General features: G+C 40.1%; 1 protein-coding gene across 1 annotated transcript in view; it reads left to right on the plus strand.

The window, feature by feature from the left end:
* Nucleotides 1–1,328: 1,328 nt before the first annotated feature.
* myo3a (myosin IIIA) overlaps nucleotides 1,329–20,859 on the plus strand; it is a 41,330-nt gene continuing 21,799 nt past the window's right edge. Inside the window, exons 1-8 of the mRNA XM_041065965.1 lie at nucleotides 1,329–1,496; nucleotides 2,936–3,070; nucleotides 9,544–9,648; nucleotides 9,778–9,877; nucleotides 14,362–14,438; nucleotides 16,433–16,578; nucleotides 19,438–19,503; nucleotides 19,629–19,784. Coding sequence (XP_040921899.1) covers nucleotides 1,329–1,496; nucleotides 2,936–3,070; nucleotides 9,544–9,648; nucleotides 9,778–9,877; nucleotides 14,362–14,438; nucleotides 16,433–16,578; nucleotides 19,438–19,503; nucleotides 19,629–19,784 — 953 coding nt within the window. The remainder of the gene's footprint in view (nucleotides 1,497–2,935; nucleotides 3,071–9,543; nucleotides 9,649–9,777; nucleotides 9,878–14,361; nucleotides 14,439–16,432; nucleotides 16,579–19,437; nucleotides 19,504–19,628; nucleotides 19,785–20,859) is intronic.

Genomic DNA, 20,859 nt, shown 5'->3' on the forward strand with positions numbered 1-20,859 from the left:
GAAAGGTGTGTTTGTGTTTCCTTTATGATGATTATTGGGTTGGCTCTGACTAACTTTCTTTTGCATTTCATTTCTATGCAGAGATACAGTCCTGTGCCTTCTCTTACAGCATTTAATAACAGTATATTCATATTATTACCTTGCATTTTTGGATGTAGTCTGATAAATGTTACATCTATGATCCAAATGCACAAAGAAAAACAAGATGGGGCGACTGATATCAGCTTTTGAAATTGAGACTCTGCTTTGATTGGCTCTGAAAGTAGGAAACACACACCCCTCTTAGAGTTTAGAGGCAAGAAGCACATAACAGACATCAAGAGATGTGAATGTGGTTTGCAAAACAGTGAACTCTACAGCTGGCAGTGATCAGATACCATTTTTGAAAAATTGTATGTAAATGTGATTTATAATCCCAATTTAGCACACCAGTCTTTAAAGTGATTTTCTGGGTTAACTTAACTATAAATTTATACAAAGCCCCTGATTACTGAATGCCATGATCATTAGGATTAATTTTTGACAGCTACTGCATAAAGGCTCTGCATTTGCTATCAATATCATGTGCGTCAGTGATAATTAAGCCTTTTAATTTTCTGAAAAATAAACCTTTTTTTTTATTTCACCATGAGTCAGTCTTAATACAAAAAAATCATAATGTCATCCAACATTTTAACAGTTTAATCCCTTAGAATCATTAATCTGAATCCAGCTCCTAGCAACAGCATGTTAAATGCAATATAATAATGCAACATCAGCAATACAATTAACCACATGCACAGTGTTTTGGGAGATGGATGAGTTATTTCAGGTAAGGACTGGGCTGAGAGTTGGTTGCCTGTTTTCCTGCAGGAAATACACAGTTTAAACCTCAAAACCCAAACTTTAACCCTCAACTGTCCAGCTACCACTGAACTGTTCTCTAGTTAAACACTTGGATGTGCAGTTTAATTCCTAAAAAACACAGTGTGGCCACACTTTGAACAGGATACAAGCCACTCATCTCAGAAATGCACAAAACAGTTTAATGATAATTTACATTTGTGAAAAAAAGTTTCAGGTGTGTTAAACATTAGCTGGTTGTTGAAAGGATTCCAGTTTTTTTTGACTGCATCAATATAATCTTCTGTGTTCTTGCATATACGTTTGCACCGGACTTTAAGTCTCCCTCAGCTGAGCTCTTCACTAACATGTTTACTAAATTTTCACATGGATTAATAACAGTATAAGCTCAGCAGTCAGCATACTGCCACATACAATGTTCCGTTCCAGCTGCCACCTTTTTTTCTAACCTTGTGCTTTTCTTTCAAAGGAGATCTCTCCTGAAGATGTTTCCACAATCAGGGAAATCGATTGTCTTCGACAACTTTCCAGATCCGACTGACACCTGGGAAATTATTGAGACAATCGGGAAAGGGACCTACGGAAAAGTCTACAAGGTGCTCAACAAAACTGATGGGAGTAAAGCAGCGGTGAAGATACTGGATCCCATCCACGTAAGCTGACTCTCTTATCTGGAGTGTCCAATGTGAATGTGTTTCAGAACAACTGAAACTAAAGTTGACCCAGATTAAAGGTTCACTGGTCGTTTCACTTAGGCCCAAATCTCATGTTATATGACTCTTTGTGTTGGTGTAGTCATGCACGTGTTGTAGCCAGTCCTTGTTGAAGCAGCTACAAGATTGTGGTTTGTCTATGCTCTTGGTGGAGGCAGAGATTTCTTCTAACTATTCTTCCATCTACAACGGTCAGACGATGAATTGCTCATCATCAGTGAGGCGTATCATGGCAGAACTATGATCATTTTGGGCTCCTCAGATTGTGCAGGACTTTAGCAGTGAGCCAAAACATATTTGCAGCAGAATTTGGCCTAAAGCAAAGAACGGTTTGACATACAGCAGAGATGCATGATGATACCACATGATAGTGTGGGACTGATTCATGCTTTAAAGCAGAGGGTGACAAGATTTTCCAGTAAGTGAACAAGAGGTAGCGGTACTACATTAATGAGCAGTAATGAAACAGAACATTTGTTTAAATCATTTTCTGTCCTGCTCTAAAAATAGCTGTTACTGATATGCTGTCACTGTGTCCTGTATAGACAGATAGCACCTCCTGTGTTGTCTGTTTTGAAGGTACAGTGAACTGTATGGCTTATTTAGCAGCTTTAATGAGGAGCCATTTTCATGCAAGATTCAAATTAAATCCAGCCTCCCTCTTAATAAAAGTCTCATTAGCCTTTTGTCAATTTGTTACTGTTTCTCATTATTGAGAAATGATTATCTACAGACCACTAGTCTGTGAGGACCATCATCACCATCATTTTAATCACAGGGTTGAGTATTTCATGTATAGATCTGCTCCATATAGAATTCTTATCATTAAATGTATATCAGCAAGATTTCTGTGTAAAATAGACTTGTCTTGTCAGCTTTAATCATATAGTGTGGCTGCAACATACAGTGGAACAGTATCTCATAATTGCTATAATTAAGATGCCCTGGATTTGGCCTTTTCGCCCACACTGTCAGTGATGGAGACTTTATAAACTGCCCTAAAGAGCAGCAATAAGGGACAAAAACAGTTCAGCATTTTGGGGTAAACACTTACTTGCTGAGAGTTAGACGAGACTGAAACTTTAATTTCTGTTGTGTTCTCTTAGCATAAAGACTGAAAGCAAGAGGCTTGGCTTGCCTGGTTCTGACAAAGATCTTTTTGTTTTTACACTTCAGTGTACAGATTAAAAAAACAAGAGGTTTAGAGGTGCTGAAGAGCTTTTCACATCTGGGGGGAAAGGCTAGATTCCAGCCTTTACTGTAAGCTCAGCTAACTGGCTGCTGCAATTGTTTCATATTTCCTGTACAAATGTGAGAGTGCATAAAGCTTTAAATAAAGGAAATGACTGGTAAACATGATATACATCCTTGTTTTGCAGGATATTGATGAGGAGATTGAAGCAGAATACAACATCCTCAAAGCTCTGTCTGACCACTCCAATGTTGTCAAGTTCTATGGGATGTACTACAAGAAGGATGTGAAGTGTGGGGACCAGTTGTGGCTGGTATTAGAGGTAAGAGCACCCATTATATTTGAATAGAAACCCCATTGTGTGTTTGTTACAACCCATACATTTGACTGAGAACTTGAATAGCATTTGTCAGTATACCAGACAAAGAGCGTGCAAGTGCAGATTGAAGGTCTGATTGTACTTCACACAGCATGTCTCGCCAGGTATATGCAGCGGTGACCAAATCTGGCCAGGGATTATTTAACAGTTTAAGCCACCATGGGCAGTCCAAGAGTTTACTTATAGGCCACCTGGGGGATTTGGTTGCAGGCCAGTTAGCATCATTGATGTGCTGGGAGTGGGGGTTAGCTTGCGTGTCATAAGCACCCTGCTGAGAGCAGGGATTTCTGTTTACAGGGGCTGTCTCAGTGAATTAGTTTATACAAATGGTGGGTTGGAGCACAGGCCAGAAAGTCTCTTTTTGTGGTTGATTTCTGCTGTTTGTTTTTGGAATAAAATATGCTGAAGCGGTGGAAACAAAAGAATATTGTTTGAGGCTGATGGTGCACCTGGATTTTCACTGTATATGTAAATTGCTCAGTTTGCAATGCTTAACCAGTTACTGATTGCAAAATTGAGCAAAAACAACACAGCATTTGACTTTGAGATTGCATTCTTACTCCACCTGCTGATGTACAGCAATGGTTAGATGCAGGTGTGAATTTGTGACATTTTATGCGAAAGTTCAAGGGGACCTTGGTGCTGCTGCTGCTTTCTGTACATCTAAAAAAACCTTGCCTCCAGGTCCCCCAGTTCTTCGTCTTTCATATTTCATTGCCTGCTGTAGCCATTTTGAAATGTCAAGTTCCAGACAGACATGTAATGGAGGTCAACCTCAGAGGAGGAAAAGTGTTTGTGGGGTCTGACACGGTGGAGGATGTCAGTCTTCTTTGCCCTTTGACTTTTTGACCATGTAATTTGTGTTCCTGCTTTGATAGAGAGCAGTACAAACCTGGGGATGCAAACGTGGTCAGCAAACTTGAAGGGGTTTGATTAAAAAAAAAAAAAAAAGAATGTGGGAAATCTGTCACAGCTATGGACCACATGTTCTCCATGCAGTTTTTGTTACCTAAAATGTAATTTAGTATTTGGGATCACAAACATTTTATTTTTTATGAAGTAATGAAACAATAATACCAAAACCGATTAAACAGAATACCAAAAGCATGAAAAGAAATAAGAAAGACAAATAAAGTCAGGTACAGCAGTGCTGGAACACAGTGTCCATATTTCTGTAATCCAAGCTCAATGGACTTTGCATCAACAACAGCAGTGTTATGCTAACCCCGAAGATAGTTTTCACCTCTCCAGCTTGTGTTTCCTTCACTTTTCATCGCCGTCCTTCCTCCTGACCTTTGTAGAGCACCTGCAATGACTTTGCTCGGATATCAAGTACAATCTAAGGTGCCAAATAATTAGACCACAAGCTGCATTACATTAAAACAAAGACATTTGCTCTTATTTTGCAATGTACAGGTTGTTAGATTTATATCATCTTAGTGTTTTTAGATGTCAGGACTCCTTTTGTACGAGCAGCAATACAAATCTGGTGTTAGAGGAGTTCGCTCAGCTTTGGTACTTTGTGTACTCCCTGTTCTCTCTGTGGTTTGCATATCAATTTCCCTTGCAAAAATCTGCAGCCGGCAGTCCAAATCTGGTGGCTAATCCTGAGGCTAAAATCACTGCTGGACAGTTTAGCAAGTGGCTATGTGGGGTTGAGTGTGTGTATGTGTGTGTTTGTGTGCTCTGAAGTAGATGCACATTTTAGCAGAGAAGAGACAGGAAAGCAGGGAGTGAGGTGGCCATTCACCATGGTTACTGTCCCTCCTTTCTAAACTGTAATTTTCCATCCTTTAGCTGTGCTGAGAGGAGTCTTTCTCTCTGTCCTGTGCTGACAGCAGACCTCTCATTATGAGCGGAATTCATACAAATTGCATCCCCTACTTTGTTAGCTCCTCATTGGAGTCTGCAAGCTTTTGGCTTTGCCTCTGTAGTGTCCTCCTTTATGATAGCGGATGTGGGCAGAGATGAGCAAGCTTTCATGTATGTCGGCCTAATTTTACTCCCAGAGAGCTTAAAAATACTTCAAAGATAGCGATGATGGAGTGACTTTTATTCTCTAATTGGAAATAAAAACCTAATTTGGATGCACATTTCAATTGTGAGTTCCCATGATTCATCCAGAGACTCTGCTGAGTGAAGGCCGGTGTTTAGTCCAACCTTTAAAAACTCATCATTGAGAAATATACCTCATCTTTCATTATGCAAAAATGAAAAGTCACTATGTCATAATGCTAAATTGAAATTGCATTACTTTGTGCCCATATTGCATTTGACTTCTAAATTAAATTGGTTGTTTTCAAAATTTAACTAGCTAGTTTTAATTTAGCTAGTTCTTTTACCACTGTTTTGTTGTTACTACCAGTGATAATAATGTTATGTTAGTTGTCAGTACAAGGCCTGACAACTGACAGAGAATCATATACAAGCAACACCATCAGCGAGTACTTAAAAATTCATGGGCTTAGTCATTAGGAAATGGAAGAAGTAACTGGGCATGAAGGGTCTTTATCAGGACCAAAACTGAATTGGCATCTTTAAGAGTTTCAGTTTGTGCAGAGATGGAAGAACTTGTCAAACAGTATCTGCAACACTACATTAAACATGCTTTTATGGTAGTGAGGGCTGAGAGGGAGCCACTCCATCTGACAGCCCACCCAGAGTTTGTCAAATGGCACTTTTAGAGACTTTAATAGTGATAGAAGCATTGAGATTTGGGGTTTGGTCAAGGCTAAGAAAATGATGAATGATGCAAAAATTCCCACAGGTTTCCAAGAAAGGCATTTCACATGAAAGTTTCACTGTCTATATGTTGCAAAAGTTTGAAAATCTCTATATAAAGTAGATATGTTGATTTCCAACCCTTTGGTTTGTCCTTTCTCTTTGCACCACACTGCCTCTATGATGGACATGTTCTGAAAGTCAAGAATAAACCGCTGCGACCTGCATTTACCCCCATTAGTCTCTGTCCATCCTGACCTCTATATTCATTAACTGATAATGAGGTTTAAAATGGTATCCCTTGTTCGGACTTTTCAATAAACAGTGCCGGAAAGTAGAAACCTCAGCTATTATACCCGTGTAAACGATAAGGCCACAGTAACAATGGGAGTGCTTTACTCTGGAGATGATCCAGCGTGTCACACGCACAGGGACACACACGCTTATTCAGTGTGGCAGACATGGTGCAACTCCATATTTCCAACAATCTGGCCGTAAATAAAAGTACAATGGAGATTTATATTTGCAGGGAAAGGTGCATCAAAGATAGCTGAGTAAAAAGTCAGCACCTGTGTGTTTTAAAGGCCTCTGTGGTTTGTCCCCACTGAGTGAGCGGGCAGTCCCATTTGTTTCATCTTTACATTTGTTTCATCCACTTCTTTTACTTGTCTTTGATCGACTAATTTAATTTACATGACTAAACAAGCACCTGACCTCATTTGTAATGGAGAATATGCCACTCAGAATTCAATGTATTCAGCTTATTCTTTGAAAATTGATCATTCTGTGGAAACTCGTGCACATGCAAGATGCAGTTGAAAGACGTGAATCTTAACATATCCTTTATAACAAAAGTTTGTTCTAATACTTCTTCCTTTCTTTTATGACAGATCTAACTGCTTCCGAATTAGCATTAATTGCTGTTATCAAAAATAATTATCAACCAATTTATGTGTTTAAATAAATTTTTTAGTGGGTAGCACTATTCTGCTGTAACTTAATAGTGAGCGGGTGATTTGATCCAGTCAAACTGGCTTTAAATTTCCTCTTCAGACACTGTGTTCCTTTTTAATGATGCTGTGTTGGCAGCAGGAAAGGACAAATCAAAGGAAATCAGTAGTTTCTTTACTTCACAATTACAGTACATGGTTGTCAAAGGCTGTGTTTTTCTTGAGTGCTCTATAGTGGAGTGGGAATTATCCAAACATGAACTTAGCCCCATTTTAGCCCAACTTATTTTATTGTATTTTTACTAGAAACCTCAAGCTAGTTGTATTTACATGTCTTTACTCAAGCTTTCATTTCACAGAAAGGTCAGGAAATTTGGTGAAACCCACAAAAGAATGAAATCAAACCAGGTTTGAGGTTTCCTATATCGTTTCCGCCCTGCAGAGATTTGAGTCCTCACAACATCTCAAATAATTAATGTTCATGTCAAGCATCACTTTCTGGATGTGTGCTCTGTGGCTAAGGTGAGAGTGCTAGCGTTTAGCTCAGCTAAATCTAGGGCACCGGACCTCTCATTAATATGGATTTGTCTGTCTGCCCTGTGTAATTTAATGATGACAGGTGATATGGCAGCAGAGATGTAGACTGACGTCAGGCACGGAGAAGCAGAGAGGAGTGATTAAACTCCCCATGTGGCAGCTGAGATACATGCCATCCATCCTGCAACAGCACTCTGGGCTCCTGATGGATAGGTAGATTGATAGGCAGATAGAAAACAGACACGAGGCACAGCGTTGAAAACTTATGCCAGTGCTTGGTCAAGGTCAAAGACTTCACTCTGCATCCAGTGCATGAAGGGATTATCGAACATACCTAACACGCACAAGCCCAGTGGCCTAAGGGGTCACTGGGTCAAGCAAAATGATCACAAAGAGACACAAAACTACTTCAGAAGAAAAACAACAAAGAGATACATGGTTTGTAGTTGTAGTTGTTGTTTGTAGAGTGTCTATTGCCTCATAATCCATCCACAAAAATTAATTAATCAAAGCCTTTTATTCAACATTTAAGGATGTGACTACAATAATAAGTAGAATGCCCTGTGTAATTTAGTTCCCAACATCAACTAAATTTAGTGTTTTGTTCTATTTTGAAAGTATTCTTTAAATGGAAGAGGTCATTTATAGCTTCCTGTGGTTCGCTCAATTAGCTGCAGTAAGTAGCACAGAAACACTTTGGGAAAGTACGTGCAAAGGCGATCAAACCCTGTGGGTGGAATTATAATGCAATGACAAAATGGGTTCCCATTTGGAGCTTAGGGCATATAACCACAAATATTAAAACTGTGTTTTGATGCTACTGTTGTGCCAGCCAGCACTTTTTTCTGAAGTTTGCATGGGAGGTCATCCGTACCTCACAATTATAACATCGTTTTTCTATCTAGTGCCATTATGCAACGTTTTTTTCAAAATCCCAAAAAGCCAAGTAGAGTCAGTAAACATCCTGCCTCCCTAACCACCCAGGGAAAATAAATATTGCATTAGAAGCCCCATGGTGTGCTTTGTCACTTTGAATGTACAGTGAAAAATGTTACACTTGTATTAACACTGCGCGATATAAGTTATTTATTTGTAACCATATCTGACACGTGCTGCACAATCTCTTTAGTACGATCGCTGCAGGGGACAGATTCTTATCCTCAATAACCACACACCACTGCATGTCTATTGCCTAATTAAGCTTTCAGTTTACGAGTGTGGGGAATTAGTGTAATTATAAAAGAACAAGTGTTTAATACATAAATGAGATATGATGGAAGTTTCCTGTCTAATACAAAATGTTTTTTGGTGCTGTTAGGACTAAAGATGTGTGTTCAAAGGCATAATAAATGGACTATGAGGGATGTGTGTATTTTTAATGCATCTGTACATGATTTTTTTTTTTTTTTTTTTTTTTTATCCACAGAGTGATGAGCTCTGTGTTTACAAACAGCGTTCATATGCAGAATCTTCAATTTCTGTTCACTTCCAGCCTTTTGCACTATGATTGACATCTTAGCGCTTTTTCCCCCCGTATACCTCTGGCATCTCCCGAAGAAAGGCCCAAATTAAGGGCTATTATTGTTGCCTTGGCAACCAACTGGGTAATTTTCTGTAATTTTCCCAGAGGGATTGCTATTGACAGTGGAGTCCATATCTAGATGCAGTATACCACAAGAAAACACCTATAAAACACAAAAATGAAATGTTTCAAGCCTCGAGAGGGAGAAAGCCTTCATGCTGATTTCAGCCTGAGTATATTATGTTTCCAGTATGACATGTTGGCCTTTAAATGGTGTGTAATTTCTAATATAAACCTATAGCATTGTCTGAAAACATAAGAGGATGTACTTGATTTCAAGATGGTTTGGACATTTTTAATATTTACCCTGCTTAGTCATCACAGTGTAGATTAAACCCTCCTGACAAAATGTACATTCTCTCCATGGGCACGATTTTCACCACCCACTAAGCTGCCTCAGAAAGATAAGCTGCTAAAGATTGACAGAAATGCTTTCAGCGTCCTTTTCTCTCACTGGGAAATCTTATGATCAAAACATTTTCATCCTCTGCTGTTTCTCCGTGAAATCCTGCATATCTAAGATGAACCAGATTTTGGCATGTTGTATAAGCTGAGCTATAAGTGCTGACTCATGTTGAGGTTTTGCTCATTGTCCTTCTTTCTTTGTATTTTTTTTTCTGTTGCAGCTTTGCAATGGTGGCTCAGTGACAGACCTGGCCAAAGGCATGCTGAGGAGAGGAGACAGAATGGATGAAGCCATTATTGCATACATCTTGCATGAGGCCCTCATGGTAAGTCTGGCCTTTTGAATGTGCACTGAATACATTTCATCAATTAAAAGAATTTAAACTGGATCATTTTGCAGGCAGGTGCTTGGCTGAAAAAGCTGGTAACGCCCCCCTTTTTTCTTTTCTTCACAGGGCCTGCAGCACCTGCACGTCAACAAGACCATCCACCGTGACGTCAAAGGCAATAACATCCTGTTGACGACGCAAGGAGGGATCAAACTTGTGGATTTTGGTACGTAAGCTGTCTCTTTTTTTTTTTTTGCAAAAGACAAGCTTTAACGCCATGTCTTTTTTGTACTGTCCTCATCTAATCAGTGAAAATCATGTTATGGCTCTATTTAACACAAGAGGGTCAAATCCATTACCTTCAGCCGCTTGCCAAATAAATTGTGTCACTAATTAGTTTCCTTGAGAGGCTAGAATACATTTACACAACCCGACAAGGTGGCAGACGATTATACTTTTCCATTACACCCTATCTTTTCCATTCTACTGCAGACAGCAGAGGACATTGTTGCTATTCACCCTGTGTTAGCCCTGATTTGCTTTTGGGTTTTCTTAACCAAATGAGGCGTTCAGAGCAGCGCACCGTAGTTTCTGGATTGAAGGTTCATGATAGGCAAAGTGATTCTGACTATTTCCAGGGGATGACTCACCTCAGTTTTCTTCAGGGGCTGAAAAAAATCAGCAGCCTGTTTTCAATACAAATAAAATCCCCACTCAACGTGTGTGCAGCTTTGCATTTAGTCTGCTAATTGTGGGCTGCTCTTAAAAGCCTTTTCCTAACCATGAAGCACAAAAGTGCACCGCTCTTATATACGGAGGATGAGGGGGGGTAGTAATGGAATCACTTAATATGTGAATGTGACACAGCTAATATAGAGCAGGGCCACCCTTTGCCTCCAGAGGAGCCTCTTCCTCCTCACAAGGCTGCCATAGAGATTCTCAACACCTGTTTATTGCACCAGTTTTGAAATAAGTGAAGCCTTGAGGTCTTTATGGATGAAGAAGTCAGGTGTAAATCAAACTGTGCTCTCCAAGATGTTTCATAAATGTTTACTCGACATCTGGTAATAAGAGATTTGTCCTTGGTCCTTTTCTTGAATTTGTTTGGACGTTTGCAAAGATGTTGGTGTTTTTGTGGTCAGCATGGCTTCCACCTTTGCTTAATTGGCCAGTTTTCAGCTGCACATTTAAATTTTCTTTCATAGAAACCTTTAATAGGCCATTTTATTTTTACTTGTGAAATGAATACATTTTGATCATAGCCTTCTGTTCCTCTCATAGCAGGAAAGTGATGTTATTATGTGTTGTTCCTTATGAACAGGTGATGGTGAAGAGTTGTCACGTGACAGGTTTGACAGCCAGTCTGTCCATCTACAGCCACATGTGCTGTCAAACGTGTCCTTGAGAATGACACTTTAGTCCTTCTTAGATAAAATCTACCAGTAAATGTCAAAACAGCTCAGTCTGCTATCAGTCTTTATTTGGGATTAATCCAGAGAACTAAAGACATTTCCTTGAATATTAGGTCATATGTCACAGTCATATGTTTTGCAAATATACAAGATTTCAAGATTCTTGTATTCCCAAGTTAAATGCAATTCTATCCTATAGTGCTATTCAGGCCAAGTAAGGATACACAATTTTCAGCATGTATAGTGCATAAACACAGCAATTGTGCATAAACACATCATACTAATCTGAATAACTGAACATATTATGTAACAAATGGTCAGTGACCCACCGGAAAGCCAACACACCAGTGATGTGGAGAAAAAGGGCTTCACCCACACACATTTACTGTATGTTCAACATCAGCATTATTTTAGAAATGGTATTCAGTAATGGAACGAATGAGTAATTCTGAAACATTTTTAAATTGTGAATTACTGCAGTAGGAAACATGACCTGAAACTGTGAGTAAAAGCAGCAAATGAAGACAAACTTTCACTGTCATTTTACTTTCAAGTACAGCGTAAAAGGCTTCCAGGTCTCAGAGAAGATATTGAACGTGTGAGGATAATCATTTCAAGTGATTAGAATTCAGGCAGCACAAACATCTGACCTTTTTTTTTCTTTGCAATGCAATGATTCTGGTTTAGTTCGGAATATCTTATCAAGTATCTGCTATTTATGTGGCTAAACTTGTAATGAATGTTGAAGATAGGAAGAGTGCAGTGTCTGTGGAAAGAATTTACTAGATTAAAAACATTGTTGGGGTAACATGCTGACTTTGGTGGTACCCTGACTTTTCCTGCAGCACAAACAAACAGTGCTAACAGTCTAAAGTAAAATGGCAAACATGGTAAACTTGAAACTTGCGAAACATCAGCATTGTCACTGTGAGCATGTTAGCATGCTGACCTTAGCATTTAGCTCAGAGCACTGCACTGCATGTGGAGTTCTGCTAGAAAATAGTCAAATGAGGCGTGTAACAGTATGTGACTTGCATTTAAATACAATAATCTGAATTTCTCTGATTTCCGTGACACTAAGTAAATGTCATGTCATTCACCTGAAACGAAGGTGGCAGCAAACTGATAAGACATGGACTCCTGCGTTATCATCTGCCAGTCGAGTCTTTGCCTGCTTAAGATTTTGCAGCGTTGACAGTTCAAATTTGTATCAGATGTGAGTTATGACGTCAGCAAGCGAAGAGGGAAAAAGAGACAGTAGCAGCAGTTTAGAAATGAGCCCAACTTGTGTAAAAAAGCTTGGAGAGTGACGAAAAGACTCGTGCTTGCCTCTGCGCTACACGCGGGCACTGCGTCACACTGGGCTTAATGGTTTTTCATGTGGAGGGGCGCACGCTACACTAAGCAGCTGAAGAGATAAAACCCCCGCAGTGACTCATCACCAGCAGAGAAACAAAATAGAAAAGGGATGGACCCAAAAAGAGCAGCGGAAGAATGAGAGGAGCTGTTCGTCCATGGGTCTCTCATGAATATTCTAATTGACAGCGTTATCTCTGTGATGATTATTAAGTGTGGCCCACCAGGCTCCACTCGGGGCTAATGTAGCGGAAAGAGAGGGGCTGTGAGAGCTTTAATAGGGGGCTCTTCATATTTCTGTATCTTGACACACTGATATACCTCACATGCTGTATATTTATGTTATTGCAGACGTGTGTGTGTGTGTATACGTAACCATAAGTTGATCAGATCATTGTGAGTTTCCTTGGGTAGTTTGGTTTCATGTTTCTCTGTTTACACGCCTGCATCCATGTAAAACTATGGGTTTGTTCTCACTAATGTGGGTTGATGCGTTACTGTGTAGTGGACTTGTGGTTTGGTGACGGTATGTGAGTGTCCCTGTGTGTGTGTGTGTGTGTGTGTGTGTGTGTGTGTGTGTGTGTGTGTGTGTGTGTGTGTGTGTGTGTGTGTGGTGTGTCAGCCTTATGCATATATCCCCTCCTGCACATGATTCTAATCCCTTTTGATGTCTGCCACAGAACCGTTTTCCTCTGCATTGCTCATCCTGGCATTTCTCTCCACCCCTGGCTTTAACCCACCAGCAACAGCAGAAAATTTGTGTGTTACTGTACCGACAGCAATGAAGTCGTCAAGAAACGGGAGCACAGAATGAGCTTTTACAAGAAACAGTTGCTGACGCTGTTAGAAATACATTTGTGTTGTGTAAATGTTTTCATCCTTTCATGTTTCTGCAGAGGGACTGTTTACTCATCTGCACACATTTCGCGTTTTGAACAGATTTTAACACCTTTCACTGTCTGGGTATTATGTTGGTACAGTTTCCAGAAATTACCTCTCCATTTCCTCTAAGCTTTTATGCTGCGCATCTGACTACTAAAACACCTGCAGAGTTAAATTTTGCATGAACTGTACAATCCAGATCCATAAAATAACATAATGTGCTAGACAAAGACAGTGCTCTGTGTAGCAGCATGTCGTGCTTCAGCGGATCACCTTTTGTTTGTTGGTTGCCGCTTTTGTCTCGAGGCTCTGCTTTTCTCCTGGCCGGCTGCTTCGGCTGAGCCAGCCCAGGGATGCATCACAGTGTGGCATAACGCTGATTTGTCTGGACTGGACTGAAGTCACGATTGTGGGTCAGCATGTTCTTTGTCAGGCTTTTCACCACACATTAAAACACACATAAGGACACGCATGCCCTCTCCATCTCTCTGCAGTCCCATTTCTGTTTCTGCTGAATTTATCCTCCTCTGACTTGACTGTCGTAACATGACTTTGCCTTCTTGTTACATAGGCTCATAATGATAGTAAATCACATAACATCTTGTTCTGAGCGAGGGTGAAACGTCGTCTCCAGATGCCACAGCCTGTTTACGGCTGAACTGTATTCAAATCATGTTCTTGAAATGCCCGGCAAAATCACCTGCAGTCACATAAGAATTTGTAATTCAAAGCAATCTATCATTTGAAGGAAAGGAAAAAAAAGGCATAGCAGCTTGATGTTACTGTTTGCATGTGTGTGTTTTGTTTTTTCTCCTTGTCACTATAGTGACAGCTCTATCAGTGGCATACAATAAAGCCCTGTATCAGTTGAGCAGCACCCTGCTGTTCACTGTTTACTGTTTCCCTTTTCACAGATCATCACTTTTACTGGCCAGTATGATCTTTGAGAAAAAAAAAAAAACCCACATGTCAAGGAAGTTATTGAGATAGTGCAAATTGTCGCCACTGAGTCCTGAGAGAGGGGCTAAAATGGCTGAAGTGTGTATTCTCATCCCTGCAGGTGTTTCAGCTCAGCTGACAAATACTCGTCTGAGGAGGAACACCTCTGTTGGAACTCCCTTCTGGATGGCTCCTGAGGTACAGTAAAAACCGGCCTATAAACGCTCCCACAGCCTGTTCCTTTTCCACTACATTAGCCTGGAGCAGATCCCAGCGGGCCACAGTTAATAATCATCAAAGAGAAAACACTGTCAAATACAATGTTTGTTAAAAATGGGATGGGCAGCCTCCATCATTCATCTTCCTATCTAAATCATGGCTCACTGCACCAGCAGTACACATGAAGAAATTATCATTTATACCAGTACACAGTCACAACCTGCTTTTTGTGCTATATTTTGCTATTGTTTCATCACAAGCATCTGTTGTGATATAAAATAATAAGTTAAGTAGATGCTAAAATTTAAAAATGGAACACACCCATAAAAAACAAGGACACACAACCAGAATAACACTGTTCAACAACAGTGTCTGTATTCACCACATGCTGAGAGCTAACTTGAATGTTTGGACAAAGAGACATGTTTGGGTTAGAAAACAGACACATTTCATTTATATTTCATGAAACTGATCCCACAGCACGTCAGGAAAACCTCAGCACACACAGGCATCCCATAGCTGTCCATCTGCACACTTAACCTCCACACTGATCAAGATTAGATTAGATCAACCACTAGCAAAGCTTGTAGGGACAACAGGTAACCTTACACTCTTCTACACAGCTACACTTTGCAACCTTTGCACCGACACTAGTTTTAAACGTATTACCTCCCAGAGTAAATGTTGGCCCTCTGTCTGCCCTCTGTAGATTGAGCCTGCATATTCTTGTCCAAACAAAATGGACATTTTTACATGAGATTTGAATGCCGTGCAAATTGTGCATTCGAATATTCCCTGCATTTCAGGACTCAATGACTCAAGGATTTTAATCTAATTTGTGTATGATGTTTATCGACAAAGATGTGAGAAAGGACATAGCTTGGGTGGACTCTCAACTAGAAAATCTTTGGTTGCATGGGTTTGTGATGTTAGGAGTGAGATTTGTAAACAAGGAGCTGCCGAATTTTTATTACAACAAGAAAAAAAAGATTTTTGCTACCTTTTTTTTTCATGAACACAGACATTCTGGCCTGGATAATATACGGCATTGGATTAATAAAATCAGGGTCTCGCCTTATTTCTAAAGACGATTTGGTTGAGGCGTGAGGTAAGTTGTGTCAGATAATTGTACTTTAATTTTAGTTTTTTATCTTTTACAAGAGCTGCATGTAAATGGTTACACATTGATGATTTAGGCTGTGTTACGTGTACATTTCTCTCTTTGGCAGAAACATCTTAATAAAATTTAAAATTACTTTTTGCAAAATCCTGCTGAGGACTGATGTAAAGTATTTTTGCTCCATGCCTTTGTTGGGCAGAAGTATGACAGAATAGTGAAGGACTCTTTGCTTTGTTTTCCATTTGGGAGCATTTGTGTGTGTATACTTGTGTTTTATATTGTCGTATTGGTAATCTGGTAATGATTTTTCTGCTTGTCTTGTCTGTGTACATAAAAACATGTCCACTGACGATTGGTAATACAAATTATATTGATTCCAGACATTTGACGATAATGGTAAATGTGCGTTTTGTGTGTGCGTGGTCTCATGTGCACATGCCACCTACTCAGAGATGAATCATATTGTTGATTGGGTACCATGTTGCCCTGAGGACACTGATGATAGACTGTGTGTGTGTGTGTGTATGTGTTTGCTGTATTGCCCACAGCAGATGATGTGTAGACTCCTGCCTTGGCTGAGCTCCGTTCTAATCGGTGTCGTTGAAATTGGACAACTCCATAAATGACATTTTGTTCTGTTACATGTCTGTGCACACAAACACTGACAAAATAACAAAAGAACAATAACAATACATGAATAGTGACTCTCTCACGGGGAATTAGGCTCAAAGTGCACAACCTTAGTCATCATACACTACAGATCCAACAGTATGCATTCGTAATTCTTTTTTTTTTCAGTTACTTTGCAAATTTCTTTTCTTACATTTGGCGTTTTTATCAATTTCTGCTCCAGGTAATAGCATGTGAGCAGCAGCTGGACTCAACCTACGATGCTCGTTGTGATGTTTGGTCCCTGGGCATCACAGCCATAGAGCTGGGAGATGGAGACCCACCCCTCTCTGACCTCCACCCAATGAGAGCCCTTTTTAAAATACCCAGGTGAGCCATCATCACACCTACACAACAGCCTGTCATCATCACTGGAGGGCTATGACTTTGACCCCAGCACCGTGGGCGATCTGTGAATGCAGGTTTATTCAACTGTTCTCTCTGACTCTAAACCCTGGTGCTGATTGAGTTCTTGCTGTGAGGTGGCAGTGCTTGTAAGTTTAAATGCATTTAATTCAATCAAACGTATGTAGTTGCTCACATCCTTCCAGTAACTTTTTAGTTACTGGAAATTCTTATTTTTTAACTCAGAGGTTACATGTTTTTGACATTAGACTGTGACACATATTTGACTGTGACTTATGTTCTACTGAAATCTGGATTCTTCATCATGACTAAAAGACCATTTGCCCACACATAATTGCACATTTGAAGAAACCAGCAGCCCTATTTTTATTTATTACCAACCAGATGTATTTTCCCCTTTTCCCTTATTTTGATACAGATGGTTAATGGCACTGTCAAAGTAAAAAACAAAGTGTTTATCCTCTTGTTATCCTGCATGTTTCTCATTCTGAAGCACTTGAAGGTGGTGACTTCCTAATTACAGCTCATGAACTGAGAAATCAGAGCCCTTTGAAAATCTGAAGGCAGTGGTATATTACTGTTATCTAGCAGCAAATGGCCACATCGGACTGAGCAAACATTAGCATGAATATATCTTTGATTCTTACCTCAACAGAGATTGCTGTGTCAGCACGTTGAGCTGGAATTTACGCAAAGTTGAGGGAATGACATTTGCTTCAATAAAAATATATTTACTCAGCTAACTACACTAGTTTAGCTTTCAGTGATTTCACTCTCTTCACATTTGAAAAGCTAGATGATTAATTACTTTCATCCATTCCATCTGCAAAAAAACTAAACAAAACAAAAGAAAAAAAAAACAAAACGCAGTGCTTTATATAAAAATACAACTTCTACAACCAGAGCTAAAACAAGCTGATATTTTATTCACTGGTGAGTATGTTTTCATTGCATCTCGCCTCCACAGGCAGAGAGGAATGTAAAGACAGGGTAATGCACTGTGCTTGTACTGCAGTCCAGAAAAGCCATCTCCTGCTCCCCAGTGCAGTGATTTGCTTCTCTATACAGACTGTCACCAGACAAAGTACAGTCTTTTCATTTCAAATGGCTTTTTTTCTGCTCTCGGGGGCTTATCCATAAACCACTCCCCTCCTGGCACTGATCCCATTCGTCCTGTGGGGGAGGCTGAGAGCACAGCCACCCTTTTTCTGGTCTGTGTGTTTTGTGGGCTGAAGGTGAAATGGAATTGTTTATCGTCTCCTGATTCCAGTGTAAGAGCTGCATAAGCTCCTATTGTCACTGTCATCTTAAAGGCACAGTAGTTACACACATACATACACATCTCCTGTGCTGTAGCCGTCCTGTGTGTTTGCTCTTGGGGTCGTGCTCCACAGGAGTCATCACACAGCTTTCTCAGAATCTATGTGACTGCTGCAGCCAGAGCTTCAGGCTCTCTGTTCACACTCCTCGCCCACCCCCCCTCTCTCTGTACTCTGGGTTAATTTGTCAGGCAGTCTAGGAAAGAGTAGTGCTGAAGGCATCGATTGAACCACACCTTGTCTTATTTAATTTATACTGGTCAAATCATCAAGGAAAAAAACCTTCATTTTGATGTGGCTTTTAGAGTGCTCCAATATATTTGTTATCCCTCAGCCCTGTGTTGTTATTTTACCTTACTTTTACCGTTTACCGTACAATATACAGGAGCAATGCTCAACACAACCCCATATAGTGTACGCAGCAATACAGTATGCTATGATACAGTCCCATGCATTGTTCCTGCAGTGAATACTACACTTCTTCGCCCAAGTGAGATTTTCTCCATGTTCGTCTTTCCCTTTTACCTTGTATTTAAATAGAAAGAGAGAAACAGAGTGAGGCAGGTAAGGATTGGGATGACAGTGTATGTACAGGAGTCAAATCCCAGCTCAAAGCACCACACTCTGCAGAAGGTAAAAGATTAAAAGTCCTCTCCTATTCATGCACGCGTGTAAAGGACTGAGCTCTTATACTTCATGTGCAGAGAAGATTTGTATTTGCCTTGCACATTGTAGAAGACAAATTTAGTGGGGAAACACAAAACGTATTGGGGGTATTAACAGGATATTATGATTAAAGTTTGTCCTCATATTTGTGTCCAAGGAATTAAAAACTTAAAAACTAAACAGCTGTATAATTTAAATAGGACATATGTGACTCTTTGCCTCCACAAGCTCCTGTTTTTCTTCCGAACAAGAAAAAACACTCTAATAGTCACAGCAAATGTCTGATGCATTTGCTGTCTATATTGGTTGTGTTGTGTGATAAAAAGGAGACGTATGGCCTTTCATTAGACCAATTTATTGCTGTCAGAGCCAACGCGAAAAAGGCTGTGGTGCATTAGCAGGCAGCAGTGACTTTCCTACCACTTTCCAGGAACCCTCTTGTAAAAAGGTACTTTAAGCACAACAAGGAATTATATCAAATTAGCTCAGCTGTTCCCCAGCTGTGAGGCCTTGTTACTATTGACCCCCTGACAACGTGTGTCTGTTTGAATGAGATTTTCACATGAGAAACCTTAAGCTTATAAGATCTGAAGTATTTTCGGTCATAAAATCAGCTGTGTCAATACCACCCAGCTGCGCAGGTGGAACCGCCGTTTGTTATTGCCTCGTGCCACCACAGAAATATCTCCGTACGTCTTTCAATGACGAATAGTCCTAGTGTTAAGATTTCACTCCATCGTTCCACTCTGTGCCTCGGCCTTTTGTTCTCCGCCCCGGCCGCGTAAACCCCATCTCATCTTATCATTCCATTAATCTTTTCCATTCCTTCCTTTAACAGAAATCCTCCGCCTACTCTCCACCAGCCCGAGCTCTGGTCAGACGACTTTAATGACTTCATCTGCAAGTGAGTGTGGATGCTAGTGTGTTTTGTTATACCTCTGTGAACAGTAAATATTTCCACAACCAGATTCTTTGGATATAAAGCCAAGAAATTCATTGCACTCTGCCTTTTCTCCTTCCTCCCCACAGATGTCTGATTAAGGACTTTGAGCTGAGACCAAATGTGCTAGACCTGCTCCAGCATGTGTTCATCAAACAGATTGTTGGCAAAGAGAAAATACTGCAGAAGCAATTGATTGAACTTATTGATCTCAACCAACAAATAGGAGTAATTGAAAAAACAAGGTACTCTCCTATTTGCATGTATGTTTCCTTTCCAATTTCTCACATTTCCACTTGCATTTGTGACGTCGTGCTATTCGTCTAGCAGTACAATCTCACCATGAATTTTTGAATAGCGAAAAAACTTCTGCAAACCTCCCTGTCAGTGGATTTTCTCTGCTGGGCTGCAGCTTAACTTTTTCAGGCAGTATAATCCAAATTACCCCCCTTGCTGGATGTTTTACAAGCCCTGTCACCCTCACATAAACAACAGCTCAGTCCTGCTCCAGCTTCACTTGACGTGCAGGCAGCACATGAGTCACACGAGTCAAAATGTTGGCCCAGAAACTGCTTCACCCATACAGTCATGAAATGTTAATCCTATTTCTGTCGTTTAAGCCATCATGGAAAGACAGACAGAAGCACAGACAGTAATGACAGGTAACACATGCATATATGACCTTTATGCCACAGTAGGAGTAGATGATAACTGGCTTCTTTAGCATCACTCTTGTCTCAGTCAGAGCTCTTGCTGTAGTTGTGATGGCACATGTATTTGTACTCAACTACATGGGCAGATTTTAGACTGTTGACATGCCGCCACCCTGCCATTGTTAACATTGTTGTCTGTTCTCTTGCTTTACCTCGTCCTGATGTAACGTCCTGTCATTCTGGGGTCATGACCTGCACTGTTAACCAACTACTGCAGCTGATGAGCTCTGAATGTCACCACTGTTCATCATTAGCTTTCAGATAAATGGAGTTCTAGCAGAGATTAATTGCAATCATGATGGAAAGTTACCACAATCATCAAGTAAACAATAATAGACGCTTGGATGTGGTTGATAATCAGATATAATCAGACATCAGACATTGTGAAGAAACAGCAAAATTTAAGAGTTATTCTTAGTGTGCTGTTGCACAGCTAAAGCTAATACCCGGTGCAGCAAATTTAAATGGGCCGCTAAATTTCCTCTGGATTCTTTTTTAGCGAGCATTTTAAAAGGATTTCTCACAGTAAACAGTACAGACTTCAGAGTTTCCCTGGAGTCAGACAGATTAAATGTTTATTAAGATGTGGTTTAGTTTTATTTTAGTA

The sequence above is a fragment of the Toxotes jaculatrix genome, chromosome 20, assembly GCF_017976425.1.
Source record: "Toxotes jaculatrix isolate fToxJac2 chromosome 20, fToxJac2.pri, whole genome shotgun sequence".
Classification (NCBI taxonomy): Eukaryota; Metazoa; Chordata; class Actinopteri; family Toxotidae; genus Toxotes; species Toxotes jaculatrix.